General features: G+C 48.9%; 1 protein-coding gene and 1 non-coding gene across 2 annotated transcripts; both read right to left on the bottom strand.

Annotated features, from left to right (window-relative positions):
- Window positions 1-9,234: 9,234 nt before the first annotated feature.
- On the bottom strand, window positions 9,235-11,030 carry LOC124701004 (transcription factor bHLH106-like). Its single transcript, XM_047233067.1, has 2 exons — window positions 10,558-11,030; window positions 9,235-10,023 (listed from the first exon to the last, which is right to left on the bottom strand). Exons 1-2 carry the CDS (start codon window positions 10,840-10,842, stop codon window positions 9,538-9,540), a joined length of 771 nt encoding a protein of 256 aa, XP_047089023.1. The 5' UTR covers window positions 10,843-11,030; the 3' UTR covers window positions 9,235-9,537.
- A 4,810-nt stretch (window positions 11,031-15,840) lies between these two features.
- Window positions 15,841-15,913, bottom strand: TRNAE-CUC. The gene has a single exon. It is a non-coding gene; the product is annotated as a tRNA-Glu (tRNA).
- Window positions 15,914-16,205: the final 292 nt, after the last annotated feature.

Below are 16,205 nucleotides of genomic sequence, written 5' to 3' on the forward strand. Positions count from 1 at the left end.
TTAGTAACATGAAAATTTCTACAACCATATTTTCCTCTCTCATAATAACTTTCAGTAGCATCATGAGCAAACTCAACAATATAACTATCACATAAAGCATTCTTATCATGAGTCTCATGCATAAAATTATTACTCTCCACATAAGCATAATCAATTTTATTAGTTGTAGTGGGAGCAAATTCAACAAAGTAGCTATCATTATTATTCTCATCAAGTGTAGGAGGCATAGTATAATCATCATAAAATTTACTCTCCATAGTAGGCGGCACCCAAAGACCACTATCATTATAATCATCATAAATAGGAGGCAAAGTATCATCAAAGAAAATTTTCTCCTCAATGCTTGGGGGACTAAAAATATCAAGCTCATCAAAACCAGCTTCCCCAAGCTTAGAATTTTCCATATCATTAACAACAATGGTGTTCAAAGCGTTCATACTAATATCATTGTTACCAGCATGCAAATAAGATTCCATAGGTTTTTTAATTTTCGCAGCAAACAATCCATGTCTTAACTCGAGAAATAGAATAAGAAGCTCATTGTTGTCCATTATGCCTAACTAGTGTAAACAAGAAACCAAAAGATGCAATTGCAGGATCTAAAGGAAATAGCTTCGAGTACTTACAACGGCGCCGGAAAATAGCTTAGTAGCCGAGATCCGGAGTGTGAGTACCTTTTACCTTTCCTCCCCGACAACGGCGCCAGAAAATAGCTTGATGTCTACGGGTGCTTCTATTCTTGTAGACAGTGTTGGGCCTCCAAGAGCAGAGGTTTGTAGAACAGTAGCAAGTTTTCCCTTAAGTGGATCACCCAAGGTTTATCGAACTCAGGGAGGAAGAGGTCAAAGATATCCCTCTCAAGCAACCTCGCAATCACGAAACAAGAAGTCTCTTGTGTCCCCAACACACCAAATACACTTGTCGGATGTATAGGTGCACTAGTTCGGCGAAGAGATAGTAAAACACAGGTGGTATAGATGGTGGTAATATTGCGGAAAGTAAAGATGCAGTAAAACAGATGAAACAAGCGGCGCTGAGAAAATAGCTTGTCTGGCGTAGGAAGCAATTCTTTGTGGTGGAAACAAGGCCTAGGGATCATACTTTCACTAGTGGACACTCTCAACATTGATCACATAATAAATAAGTTCTCTTTCCTTTGTGCTACATATACTCTTGTTGGATGATGAACACCACTAATTGTGTAGGATTACACGAACCCTCAATGCCGGAGTTAACAAGCTCCACAACATTCGATATTCATGTTTAAGTAACCTTAGAGTACAATAGATCTTTGCAAAATAAACCAAGTACTAACATAGCATGCACACTGTCACCATCACACTACGAAGGAGGCATAGATCACATCAATACTATCATAGCGATAATCAACTCCATAACCTACAAGAGATTATGATCATAATCTACGACAAGAACTACACGATGCACACACTGTCACCATTACACCATGCAGGAGGAATAGACTACTTTAATAACATCACATGAGTAGCACATAGATAAATAGTGATACAAAACACATTGCAATCATAAAAGGGATATAAATAGGCACTTCACTACGCCATTCATAACAGTGAATAAGTATTCTGTGAAATATAGCCTAAGAGACCCACACGGTGCACACACTGTCACCTTTACACACGTGGGACAAGGAGTCTCCGGAGATCACATAAGTAAAACCCACTTGACTAGCATAATGGCATCTAGATTACCAGCATCATCATATGAATCTCAATCATGTAAGGCAGCTCATGAGATTATTGTATTGAAGTACATAGGAGAGAGATGAACCACATAGCTACCGGTACAGCCCCGAGCCTCGATGGAGAACTACTCCCTCCTCATGGGAGCAGCAGCGGTGATGAAGATGGCGGTGGAGATGGCAGCGGTGTCGTTGGAGAAGCCTTCCGGGGGCACTTCCCCGTCCCGGCGGCGTGCCAGAACAGAGACTCCTGTCCCCCAGATCTTGGCTTCGCGATGGCGGCGGCTCTGGAAGGTTTCGCGTACCGTGGCTTATTCCACTAGTAGGAAAACCCTTATAGGCGAAGCTTAGTTCTGTGGCGCACCGTTTTGAATGCGCCACAGAAACTTATTTTGTGGCGCACCAGGAACGGTGCGCCACAGAAATAGCTTAATTTTGTGGCGCACGCTTGGGCACTGCGCCACAGAAACTATGTGGGGCCCACATCCTGCCACCACCATTTATTACTGTAGGTATTTCTGTGGCGCACATGTCATGCTGCGCCACAGAAATAACTCTTTCTGTGGCGCACTGGCTTTGGTGCGCCACAGAATTAAGGGACTTATACATCTCTCGCCCGTGCCCTCCCCCGCCTGTTCACCTCTCCCCTCTCCCCTCTCCTCCGTGGTCGCCTGGATCCGCCGCCGCCGCCTTCCTCCGTGGTCGCCTGGAGGATTCCTCCCCTCTCCCCTCTCCCCTCTCCTCCGTGGTCGCCTCGGATCCGCCGCCGCCGCCTTCCTCCGTGGTCGCTCGGATCCTCCATGGTCGTCGCCGCCGCCGTCGCCGCCGCCTTCCTCCGCGAGGGCGCATGCCGCCGCGGTCCTCCCATCCCCGCCACTGCGGCACAAGCTGCCCCTACGGCGAAGAGGGGCCGCCGCGAGGAGGGGCCGTCGTCGCGGCAAGGTGGAGGATCCGCCGCCTCCTCCTCCTCCTCCACCCCTGACGTCATCTTCAAGCTCGTCCTCCACCCCTGTCATCGGTGCTCTCTCTCCCTCGATCCCTCCTCTCCCTCTTAATTCCTCCTCCGCTGCCCCTATGGCTTGTTGCAAGCTCCGGTGATCATTTGATCACCAATTGGTTGATAATTACTTACTACTTTCTCTATCTATGCATGTTGCTTGATATACTTGTGTTGTTGCTTGATTTGTATAGCTTCTCACCATGTACTCGGTGGTTGCTTATGCTTTGAAAAGCATATAAATGGATGCATGATGCTTGCCAAGCATCCCTGTTGCCTAGCGAGTTGACTAATTCATTTATCTGTGAAACTTTATCTTGTTAATGTAGATAATTGAGATGAACTACTTTGCGGTAATGATTCTATTACTTGTATTTACTTAAGCTAGATGGATGCCAACTATTGTTGGGGACCCTAGCTTCATTTTGAATCCCTGTTGGGTAATGATAAGTGTGTAGGCTTGGTGGTTTGGATGGTTTGGTGGTTGAATTGGCCTTTGCGAGTCATGAACTCGCGGCTTGGTAAATCATCCGGGATGGTTTCCTTCCTAGTTCCATTTGGAAGATGCTACTATTCAATTGGTTGGCATAACCATGGTGACTTGAGTTGGTCAAATTCCTGGTCCTTGCCATTTGTACCAGGCTTCACTTGGTTTCTGATGGTTTAAAAGACTAGGTGATGCTAGGTTATTAAGTTGGCTGTCAAGGTTGGTTTTATCTCGGTTAACTTGGATAGGCTATGTGCTCTTGCTTACTTATGCATATCCATCTCTACTCGGATTGACTAGCTCGAGGCTTGGCCTCTCTCTTGCCAGACATCACTTTGTTACTACCAAGTGATGAGTAATCCCTTATGGACCCCGACTTTGTTTTGAACTCAATTGAGTAATGATAAATTTCTTTTTCTTGTTGGCTTAGATGAAAATAGAGATATTCACAGTAGGGGATCATGTAAATGAATGCCACTGTGGTATCCTTTGAAGAAAAAGGACTGTTTCTGATGGTTTTAAAAGGCTAGGTGGTGCTAGGTGATTAAGTTGGCTACCAAGACTTGTCTCATCCGGTTAGGCTGGGATATGCTATGTGTTGTTGCTTGTTTAGGCATATCTATCACTTACTTGGATTTACTTGGTTCTTGATTGGCCTCTCTTTTGCCGGCATCACTTGGTCTATATACCAAGTGATGAATAATCCCTTTGGAGCATATGTTCCATGCATGCTATATATGTGTATTTGACCATGCTTATGATGGATTTCTTTTAAGGACTCTAGCTAGATTAGAGGGGAAAAAGTTGCTGCTTTGTTGCCTATGATAATGGATCATCAAATGTTTCCCTTTGTCCCTGGTTGCCTCCTTAATTGATGCCTTATGATCCAAATGACCAAAGTCCCTTGCATGATCCCATTTGTCCCTAATGTTGCTTAAGATGAATAAAATTCCCTCTAATCACCATTTGGAGATCAAGACTAGTTCTTGATTTCCATTAGCTAGACTCCAATATTAAAAATGTCTCCCAAATATGGAGACAAACATTTTAACATTACCCCAATGTTATTTCTCTCAAATGGACAGTTTCTGATTGGCCTCTCTTTTGCCAGCATCACTTGGTCTATATACCAAGTGATGAATAATCCCTTTGGAGCATCTGCTCCATATGCATGCTATGTGTGTTTGAGCATCTTGACTTATGTCACCATTTAGTTCATACTAGCTAATTCTTAATTGCATTGGCCTTTCTTCCATTTTAGTGCCGATGATTAAATTGTTTGGTCACTTGTACACTACGGGGTGGGGCCATCGAGCCTGGTGCGATGGCACAAATATCAATCTCTTGTGCATCCTACCCGGCCTCGCTGACCCCATCCCTGAATGTTAATATTTCTTTCGACCAAAAAAGTATGAGGCATATGATATCTAGTTGAGATACCACTTGGCTCTTTCTTCCATTTTAGTGCCGATGATTAGAATGTTTGGTCACATATACGCCGCAATATACTTTGTAGACGGGCCCCCTTTCCCGGCCGCCGTTCGAGTGAACGAGTCTTTGACGAGACAACAACGCCGACCTGCCTCTCGGCACGAGAACCACGCCAGTCCCAGCCGCCTCTCTTGTGGCCGCGTCTCCTGCGCCCTGCGCTCTTCGCCTTCTTGCCCGGTGAACAATAGACTTATCGTTGGAATAAGGAAGCCGACGACGGTCGATCGCAATCTAATCTTGCGACCGGCCGTCATCGGTTTCCTTATTCCAACGATCAGTCTATTGGTTCATCGGGCAAGAAGGCGAACAGTGCAGGACGCAAGACACACGGCCACAAGGGAGGCGGCTGGGACTGCCGTGGTTCTGCGCCGGAGAGGCAAATCGGCGTTGTTGTCTCGTCAAGGACCTGTTCATGGAACGGCGGCCGGGGTAAGGGGGCCCTTCTGCAAAGTATATTGCGGCGTATACTGCAACTATGGTTTCTGACCATAGTATTTTGTGTTGACCAACAATGTATGAGGCACTTATTCCATTTTGTCATTCCATTTGCTTTGATATTTTCAAAATGCCGATGATTAAAATGTTTGGTCCCCGTACACTCGGGGTGGCGTAAGTGAGCATGGTAAGATAGCACAAATATCAATCTCTTGTGCATCGGACTTGGTCTCGCTTACGCCATCCCGGAATGCTAATATTTGTGTTGACCAACAATGTATGAGGCACTTATTCCATTTTGTCTTTCAATTTGCTTTGGTATTTCCAAAATGCCGATGATTAAAATGTATGAGGCATTTATTCCATTTCTCTTGTGCATCGGACTTGTGTTGGTCTCACTTTCTTCCATTTTCATCATAGTAGGAACTGGATATGAAGACCCGATGCAAGCGAGCCTCGGTGGGTAGAGAGGAGGGGAGCAAAGGAGGAACCGGATGAAGACTACTTTGTATCTCGAAATTGTGAAATTTGTATGAATTAAGAGTTGTATGCAAAACATTTGTATATATTGTTGTATAATGTGATGATGATGTATAATGTTGCTATGTTATATGTGTTCACATTATATCTGTCTATATTATATCTGTATATAACCTCGTATATCGTGTATAAAACCTGTATAATACACCAGGCAGTATAAAATCGAGTATACCTGTACAATGTTCTGTGGCGCACCAAAATGTAATTCAGTGGCGCACCTGCTTCTGTGGCGCATGGGTAACCATGTGCGCCACAGAAACCTTAATTCTGTGGCGCACGGGCACCTGCGCCACAGAAACCTTATTTTTGTGGCGACGTTTCTGTGGCGCACCACCCGTGCGCCACAGAATCACTTTTTCGTGCGCCACTGATGAGGCTTTTCCTACTAGTGTTCCTCTCGCGTTTTAGGTCAGGGACCTTTATATAGGCGAAAGGGGAGCCTCGGAGGGGGTCTGGGGCCACCAGACACTAGGGCGGCGCGCCTGGCTCCTTGGCCGCGCCGCCACCATGTGTGGGCCCCCTGTGGCCCCTCTCTGGCGGCTCTCGGGTGTTCTGGAAGCTCCCGGGGATTCTAAGATGCTGGGCGTTGATTTCGTCCAATTCCGAGAATATTTCCTTACTAGAATTTCGAAACCAAAAACAGCGGAAAATATGAAGCGGCACTTCGGCATCTCGTCAATAGGTTAGTTCCGGAAAACGCATAAATATGACATAAAGTATGCATAAAACATGTAGATATCATCAATAAAGTAGCATGGAACATAAGAAATTATAGATACGTTGGAGACGTATCAGTACCCTGAGGAGGAAGAGGAGTCCATGGTGGCTGAGGGTTTTTTGTTTGCCGATGGCTACTGTGGAACAGGGGGATGAAGAAGCCAACCGTTTGGACGAGTTTAAATAAAGGGATATAATGGAAAAAAAACGGTTTAATGCTTGAGCAGTTTTCGAGGATGTGGTGCCAAAACTGTCAAATCGTGCAGAGAAGTTGAGAAGGCAAGGTGTCATGATGAAGGATACTGCGACGGTTCTGCTCTGCCACGACATGACCCTTCGAAGGAAAAACAGAGTGGTTTTGAAATTATCATTACCAAAACCAGGGGGCATGTGTTATCACCAGATTTTGGCCAAATCAGGAGATGGGCCGTAATTGAGATGGGCTTGAAGAATATACATGTGGAGCGTCTCCAAAGCGGCCTTGCACGAAGAGTTATTTATAGTCCAAGGGACTTTCTAATTCGGGCGTGCACCTAACCCTAGATGCCTGTGTATCTTTATTTTGTAGTAGATTGCATCTTAGTTTAGAATTAAAAGATAGAGTTTAACTCGTGCATGGTTAGGTGCACGCCCGAATTAGAAAGTCCCTTGGACTATAAATATGTATCTAGGGTTATCGAGAAAGGAGGACAATCACGTTCACAACAAACACAAACCAGGCGCATCGCCACCCCTTGTTTCGAGGGTTTCTTCCGGGTAAGCATCATGCTGCCTAGATCGCATCTTGCGATCTAGGCAGCGTACGTTTATTCGTCTATCTTGTATTACTCGTACTGAAGCGTTGTTGATGGCGAGTAACACTACTTATCGTAGATGTTTTGGGGCTTGCATTGATGTTTTTCTTATACATATCTGCTTAGCTATGCTGCCCTCGATATCTAGCTGCTCTTATACCTATCTAGGTGTAAGGGCAGCACCTTGCTTGTTCGTTGTTTAGTAGATCCAATCTGTTATAGTTGCTCCTTGTTTCTCAAGGATTAGTTTAATATCCGTATGGTTAGGCCTTGCAAACGGGTTGAACGATCCGGTAGTACGAGAGGTGTGGTTTGTTAGCTCTAAGAGGGATTGTTCCGGGAATTAACTTAATGTTGGTTTTTAGGCCTCTTTTAGGGTTAGTTTTCCATCATCTTTCGTGTCTATTAGGCTCAACTACGCGTAGGATGTTCCGATTATGCGGTGAAAACCCTAAACTGTCGTGGATTGGTTTAACTTTATATTGATCAAGCAGGAGCCCCATGTCATCGTAATTCCGACGTGAACCATGGGGCGATCGGCTCTTTGAGCCGATCCACAGGGCAACCTGGGAGCCGATCGGGCTCGTATTTAATGTTTGCGTGTCTACGATGCAGGAGACTAATCGAAGCAATCCAACACCTTCCTGACCAGGTATAGGTCAGGTGGCACGCCCTTGCAACCGCCAGGACGTGTGCCGGAACATTGCGGGACGACGTCGAGGGACCAGGGCCCACCCAGCAGTCTTGGCAGCCTCCCGGCTCTTCGTGTTGCTTAACCACTGCTCGCCGGTGAGTTTTGGCAGGCAACACATAGGAAGTAATTATATACATAATTACGCTGTATTTTCTCATGTTTTCACATAAATAACACATGAAATACCCTTTTATCATTTGAATTGGCATATCCAAATATTATTAATGTTGCACACACAGCTACATACTGTCCTAATATAAAAAGTAAGCACATTTAATTATCTCCACGGCCTAGATTCAAATAATTAGGTACGTGTAGGTATCTAGTGCAAAGTGTATATTCATGTGGCCTACATCTACATGCATACCGGCCAAGCTAGCTAGCAAAGTAGCTATGCCATTGCCAGCCACAACAACTAACTAGTGTGGGCAGAAAGCACAGCACAGCCATGACTTCATTGCAAGTTACATTTTTACACACACATCCACGACCATGGCCTCCTTTTGTCCCCACAAAGAGCACAGCGTACTGCACGCACACAGTAGCTAGGCTGACATGGGAGATCTCTGCCCCTCCCTCCTCTCTCCAGAGAAAGCTAAAGAGGAGCAAGATTACAAAAGGAAACCAGCAAGAAACAAAAGCTCATCCACCTTCCTGCCTTTCCCAGACCAGACAGGGCATGCAGCGGCAGCATCAGCAATGTAGTACCAGTGCTAGTCCATGCATGCACTCATGTGTCATGAGAGCTTGCTCACTCCATGCCACACTGGCCAGTGCCACTACTGTGCACTGCATGCACCAACACGAGCTAGCAATCATTGATTGGTTCCCTTTCCTCTCTTCCATTCAAACAGATATACACATGCCTAGCCAGATCATCCAATCCAAGTCCCAAACGTTCATTCACAAGACCAGACAGACAGGAAGCATATGCTGCTACATTGCAATGCAAAGGCATTGGAACAAACATCTTTGTTTGATCTCAGGACTTTGTATGCATGCATATATGTGTTGGTACATGAATGCATGCAACCATACCTTTGTTTGTTCTGACCTGATCTTGTCTTGCATTGCATATGCATATGCATGGAGAGGTAGCAGCCCTCGCATGATCAAAAATGGACTTGTGCAGATGTTGCTGTTCGAGCTTGTTTGCTTGTGAACATAAATTGAACTAGGCTTCTTCTAGTTATCCAATGTATATACTAACCTCCGTCTATAAAAGGATGTCTCAACTTAGGACAAATTTGAATGTATCTAGATACTAATATGGGTCTAGATACATTCAAATTTTGACAAAATTAAGACATCTATTTATAGACGGAGGGAGTAGTATATAGCAGAGGCAATCAAGTGTGAAACTTTGCATTGTGCACATATGGTGGCATTAATTCTCTTTGTTATTTAGGGGCTGGGTTTGCAATGGCTTTGGAGCAACGTACATTTGCATGGCTAAAGCTCAAGCAAACCCTAATGGTAATAATATATGTATTCCTAATTATACATGGCATAATGGCATCACCAAGAGAGTTAGCCATAAATGTATGGAGCAACTAATTAGCACACAAAACTAATTGACTTTGGAGACAAACACGTATATAGGACTAGTACCATGGCATGAGATAACCATATGCAATCCTCAGCTAGCTAGTATGATCGAGCTAGCTAGGCTGCCGCTTGCATGTTCATGTCGGAGACACGTCTCCTCTTGGGCCGGTCGCCGCCGGCGGAGGACGACCCGTGCCTCTCCACGAGAGCCCTGAGGGCTTCCTTGAGGAAGCCGGCGCCGCCGTCTTCGGAGGAGATGGAGTAGTCGTCATCTTGCCCGGCGTCGCGCGCGAGGACGAGCACGTTGCGGACGCGGCCGCCGAGGGTGGCCATCTCGGCGCGGAGCGTCCGGAGGCGGAGCGCGCGCAACGTGTCGATGAGCTCAGGAAGGAGGTCGGAGCGGTCGTCGCAGCAGACCGAGGCCTCGAACACCGCCGCGTTGCCGCCGACGCCCCCAGATGCGAGCACCACTATCTCATCGTGCTCCGTCGGGAACAAGTGGCTTACCGGCGCCCCAGCGGCCTCGCCGACGACGCCGGCCATGCGCTGCTTCAGCTCCCGCACCCTCTCCACGGCCTTGGCTAGCAGCGACGCCTTGTCGATCTGCAAACACATGTACTCCACGAGTTAACTAACTACGATCCATCTAGAAACCTCGTTTGCACAGTTTAATCTCTCGGAGGATGAACCCTAGAGCTTATGATCCAGGTGTGCAAACAATTAGAAAGAAGATCGAAGGTGGATTTTTTTGAGGATCGAGTAGGAGACATGGTACAGGGCACAAAAGAAGCAAATCATGAAGAGGAACGAGCCAAGAAGAGGCAGCCCTAAGCTAACCTAGCTAGTACACTGTCATAGGATGATAGCTAACTAGGAGAGGAGAGGCCGGCTCCATTCTACTACTTCCCCTAAAATAAAACAAAAAGAAACCAGCTTTAATCACAAGGATTAGCTGAGCATTCCGTACCAGCTAGCTACACATATGGATAGCATCTATATATAGCTACTGCAATCTAGAATTCTGCCTAGATGAAAATTCAATTCTTTAGAGATTGATTTCATTCACTCGCATGGAACATGGAGCGTGGAGAAATTTAGGGGAAATTAAAGAAAAGAAGGGAGCACAAATCGAATTGCCTTGGGGTCGCATGCGAGGACGGCGCGGAGGCGGTCGAGGTGGGACTTGATCCGCTCGCGGCGGCGCTTCTCGGCCTCGCGGTGGTTCCGCGTCGCCGCCACCGCTCGGTCGTGCGCCGCCTCTGCGGCTGCCGTCGCCGCGGCCTCGTCCTCCTCGGTCAACAGGGCGGCCGCGTCGTCACCCGGCGACTGCCACATGGAGCCGCCCATGAAGAAGGGCGGCAGCATCATCGCCAGCTCCCCCTGCCGCGATGCGCCGGCGAACGACGCCTCCGCCGGAAACATGCGCGCTCGATCGGGCTAGCTAGGTAGCTTCTTCACGTACACCTCGTCGAGGAGAGAGGGTGAGCTAGCTGCCTCCGAGGTAGCTAGCTAGCGGTTAATTGCCGCGCGCGGCGGTGTTGTAACTTGTAAGCTTGCGAAGTATACTACTGTTCCAGCGACATGGACGCGATGATGCTAAGAGAGAGAGAGAGAGACGGATGGGATGGGGGATGACCCCGGGAGAGAGAATAAATAAACGGAGCTCCGAGGAGAAAGAGAGAGAGAGAGCGTGTGGAATTACGGATGGATAGAGAATGTTAGAGAGAGACTGAGTGAGTGAGTGGCTGGTGGTGGGCCCGCGTGTTGACTCGTCAGAGATAGAGGGCTGGACCTGGACGAGCCCTGCGAGCTAGGGTCGTAGAGATGTCCCGGCGGGGGCGGTTGGACGGCTGCGATGGTGCCGACCTAGCTCCCGCCGGCGGTCGTGGTCGGAGGAGATACGGTTGTGGCGGTGACGGGGATCCGGGATCGCCATTTGACTCTCTCTTGCGTGCAGCAACAACAACAACACCTAGCTCCTTCCCTGCGAGGAATGTTTGTTCATGCCTCGTGTACATGTCATGCCGTGGCAGCACCACTTCTCCTAACATAGCTTAGCTAGTCCTAGCTACCTAGTTGGATGCACCCAAGTAAGTCTCTGTCTGTCCATTCATCAATCCATGGCAAAGAGAAAAGTGTGTGTGTGTGGTATTAGAGCATCTCCAGTCGCGTCCCCCAAAGCGTCCCCCAAAGGGATTTGGGGCGCGCCGGACCAAAAATGCATTCCAGCCGCGTCCCCCAAAGCCCATTTTTGTCCGGCGCGGCCCGATACGGTGTCCGGTGTCCGGCGCCCCGAGCCCGTCCCCGTCCCACAGGGGACGCTCCGGGGACGCCGGACACAACGAAAAGCGAGGCGAACCGACGCGGGGCCGACCCGTCAGCGGCACAGGGAAAATTCCCGCCAAATCCCGCCGCTCCCGCCAAATCGCGCCTATACCGCCGCGCACAGGCCTCCCAAAACATATCCCGCCGCCGATTCATTTCTCCTATCCCGCCGATTTCTTTCTCCCACCCGCCGTCCACCCGCCGCCGCTACCCTCTCTACATGGCGCCGCCGACAGCCCCCAAAAAGATGGCGAAGAAAGCGGCCAAGAAGCCGCCGGGCAATGGGACGAAAGGGGCGACAGCGCCGTTCGCGAAGCCGCGGAAGGCGCCGGCTTTGAAGAAGAAGCCTGAAGGATGGACCGACGATCAATGGCAGCAAGATTGCCTGCGCCGGAAGCTATCGACGGCGGAGCGGAAAGGACGGAGGGCGGCGGAGCTGGAGAAGAAGGCTCAGGCGGCGCGCCAGCACCAGCACATAATGGCCGGGTGTATCACCGCCACCAACGCGAGCCCATGGAGTACGTCCATGCCGGTGTACGTTCCGGGAGCGATCTCTCCGTCGCAAGCCGCCTTCTACAACGACGGCCCCTCCGCCACTCCCGGGTGCGTGACGCCTAACTTGTCGCTGCACTACCAGGATGCGCTGCCGCACGGCGGCTTCAACCCCAACAACCTCTACTCCCCGGCGTACGAGCAGCGCGAGCCAGGACCCGGTGCGGACGGCGACCCTTTCGCCGGCCGCAGGGGTCCGCTCGAATACGACGGCGCCGGTGCTGAGGAGGACGACGGGGTTGAGGTGGAGGACGACGAGGAAGAGGACGGGGTCGAGGACGACGAGGAGGACGACGATGAGGACGAAGAGGGCGGCGAGGAAGAGGACGACGAGGGTGCCGGTGATGATGATCTCGTGGAGGTAGACGCGGACGGCGTCAGGACGAAGAAGAAGAAGAAGAAGAAGAAGAAGAAGAAGAAGAAGAAGAAGAAGAAGAAGAAGAAGAAGAAGAAGAAGAAGAAGAAGAAGAAGGCGGCGTCGGGCACACGAGGCCCGAAGTGGACGGTTCTGGAAGATCTTTGTCTGTGCGAGTCGTGGGCGACGGTGAGCCAGGACCCCATCATCGACGCCAACCAAAAAAGCGGGAAGTATTGGGCAAGGATCAAGGCCGAGTTCGATGAGCGCAAGCTCATCAACAGCGACTACAACAAAGTGACAATGAAGAGGAGCCAAAAGGCAATGTCGACGCGATGGGCCATCATCCAGGCGTCGGTGAACTCCTTCCATGGGTTCCATCATGACATGGAGACCAGAGGCGACAGCGGCGCCGACGTCGCCCAACTGGTACGACTCTTTCTTCCATAATCCGTAGCGCCCACATTGTGTTCGATGAAATGATTGTGCTTCCTTTGGTTAGTTTGATAAGGCCATGGATTTGTACTCGAAGAACTCGGAAGGTCACAAGTCTTTTGTGCTCATGCATTGCTATGCCAAGCTCAAAATGAATGAGAAATGGCGGTTGACGCGCTTGTCGCTGTCCAAGGGGAAGGACGCCATTGATCTGGACGCGCCGCTGGCAACTTCGACAGGGCGTCCTACTGGCAACAAGGCTGCCAAGGCCGCCTTGGCCGACGCTACGTCGTTTGAGAAGACGCAGGCGTCTATCACGAAATGCCTCGCCGACGTCTCCTCGACCTTTATCTCCCGCGACAAGAAGGCCGACCAAAGGTGTGCCGAGCTGCTCAAGAGGCAAGAGGAGAAGCTGGAGCTCAAGAAACGCAGGGACGACATGTCCCTGCTGAGAACGTCGACAGAGGGAATGTCTCCCCGGACGCGAGCGGCGCACAACTTCTTCAAAGGCCAGATCCTCGACGACATCGAAGCCAAAATGGCGGCGGCGGACGCGGCGGCCCTGGCAGCGGCATCGGCGGCAGCGGCCGCGCAGCAACAGCAGGCTGACGCGTCTTCTACTGCTACACCTGCGTCGGCCTCCGCGTCCGCGACGGAGCAGACGCACCATGAGCAACAGGCAGATCGCGACGAGGTCATCGTGCTCGACGGGCCTGCGTCGACTCAGGATACGACGCTGTCGCCCAACCCCTTCTTCTAATTTGCATGCACCACCGGTCTGTAATATGATCGCGCCCAGTACTTTGATCGATCGCCGCTACTCTGATCGCGACGAATCGGCGGGAACGATCTCTTTTGAATGCATCTATTTAAATTTCTGATTGGGGCGGCGTTTGGGGGACGCGGCTGGGGAGCGACGTCCCCCAAACGCGGCACGAACAGAACACGTCCCCCAAACGCTCGATCCGGCGCGGTTTGGGGGACGCGACTGGAGATGCTCTTAGCTTCTTTCTTTGAGTATATCAATAATATATCGTTTTATTTACTTTGTGGAATATTCTTGTTTCATATGTCTTCATACTAATTTTAAGACATTTATAATTTAAACCATAGTCAACTTTGTGCACCCAAGACTAGGAACAAATCAAGTACTTCTTACATTTTGGGCCGAATGGAGTGTTTTTCGTGGAACTGGACTCGTAGATTTGTACATGTCACTAAAATCGCAAGTGAAACATTTCAACCTCTCACAAAGTAGTGTAGGTAAGTTGAGCAGATTGACACTAGCTCTATAGTGATTTTCTCAATATCCATCAATTTCGCTCTAGCTAGGCTCCATCGACTAAAGCAAGGAGTAGAAACTCATTCGGTCAGCTCCGTGCGGTAGAAAGGTGGGTTGTGAGCCCATTTAGGCCGGATTGAGTCCAATAGGACGTACGAGGCAGGGAAATGTGGCCTTTGCTAGGCTGAAAAAGGCCTGGTTCGGTTTGTCTTTTCTATCCTTTTTTTCTGCCAGACAAAGCGAACGGAGGATGGGTCGTATCCAGACACCATGAACGGGAGCCTCATTCTCATTGTGGAGGTCGTGCGCGGCAGCGGGGACCACGTGGCTGACGGACGGTAGGAGCGGCCGCGGCGAGCTTGTGGCTTCGGTTGCGAGACCGAGAAGGGGCGGCATCGGGGTCGATTCCTACATTTGCAAGCTCTAGTTGCCGAGGCAGGATCGATTTGTTCGTCCGAGAGCTATTTCAGGCAAAGAGAGATGTCCTGGCGGCAGCGGCGAGCTACAGCTCAATGTTCGTGGTGGCGAGAGTGAATGGGACAAGTTTGACTCCATAACGTATGTCGATTCGTTCGCCAGCGATCTTGATTCGGTGGCGGAAGACATGAATCGTGCTACGATGAAGTAAGAGTTCGGGTGCTACGAAACGTGCCTAAGAGAGGAGGGACTATGGGGGGAGAGAGATAAGGCATGCAAATGGATCGGGTTGAATCGGATTTTTCTCATGCCATATCATTTACCATATATTTCTTTTGGATTTGGATAGGAGCAGATATTGATTGGTTTTGAATTCGAATGGAGATACACCGGACTGTGGATTCAAATCGCAAATGGGCGGACTCGGATCAAAAACAATAAATAGATCGACGGATATATGTGCTCTCATCGGTAGATAATTATAGATCTTGCAAATCTTGAGAGAGATTGAAACTTCCTGTCTTATGTACGTAGTTTAGTAAAAAGAGACACGGTGCGCTAGAACTCAAGCATTAATTGATAGAAATTAGTTGGGACGGCGTGAGTCCACGCATGGACAAAACCAATAGAGATGAAATGGAGAGTGTGTTTTCTATCTGTTTGTAGTACCCATGGCTAACACACATGATGGCATGGAGGTGAGGTCGATTAGTAATGAGTGTATATGCTCTACTACCTGGTAGCCCGTGCGAACGCAATTATGCTTGCCGCCTCACCCTTTGCGGCTTCTCCCACCAAAAGAGCCCTGCCTGCAAAGTGCAAACACACCGCGCGCGCGTCTTATTCCACAGCGTCATCATGGATCCACATCGATCATCGAAACCAACCATTGCATCAACGTCCAAAAGCTAACAGCATTTGCGTCCTGCCGGCTGCGAGCGTTTGTTTTTTGTTTTCTCTCAATCTCCTGTGTGTGGAGAAAATGATGTGTTCAATTCTCGCACGTTTTTCTCCCGAAATAATGAACACGTAAAAAAATCTGCCGTGCAAAAAATTCCGTCGCCGGGACTTGAACCCGGGTCTCTCGGGTGAGAGCCGAGTATCCTAACCACCTAGACTACGACGGATTGCGTTATTATGTGCTCCATGACTCTACATATTCCTGATTTTCTGATTCCAGACGTGTCATAAATTCTGCATGTGCCAGGAACACAGTAAAAAAAGATTACATCAAAGAGGGAAATCTACTTTGGCTCATAGGTATATGCACCCACTATTCAAAATCTTATTTTAAAATGTTTAAAAATTCTGGAAAAAATATCAGGGTGTACATCCAGACATTTTATGTTCGCGCACCAAGTTTCACAGAAAAATATTATTTTTTGTGGCCAGTGTAAAAAAACAATTTTCGACACTCCA

This window comes from Lolium rigidum, chromosome 3 (assembly GCF_022539505.1).
Source record: "Lolium rigidum isolate FL_2022 chromosome 3, APGP_CSIRO_Lrig_0.1, whole genome shotgun sequence".
Taxonomy (NCBI): domain Eukaryota; kingdom Viridiplantae; phylum Streptophyta; class Magnoliopsida; order Poales; family Poaceae; genus Lolium; species Lolium rigidum.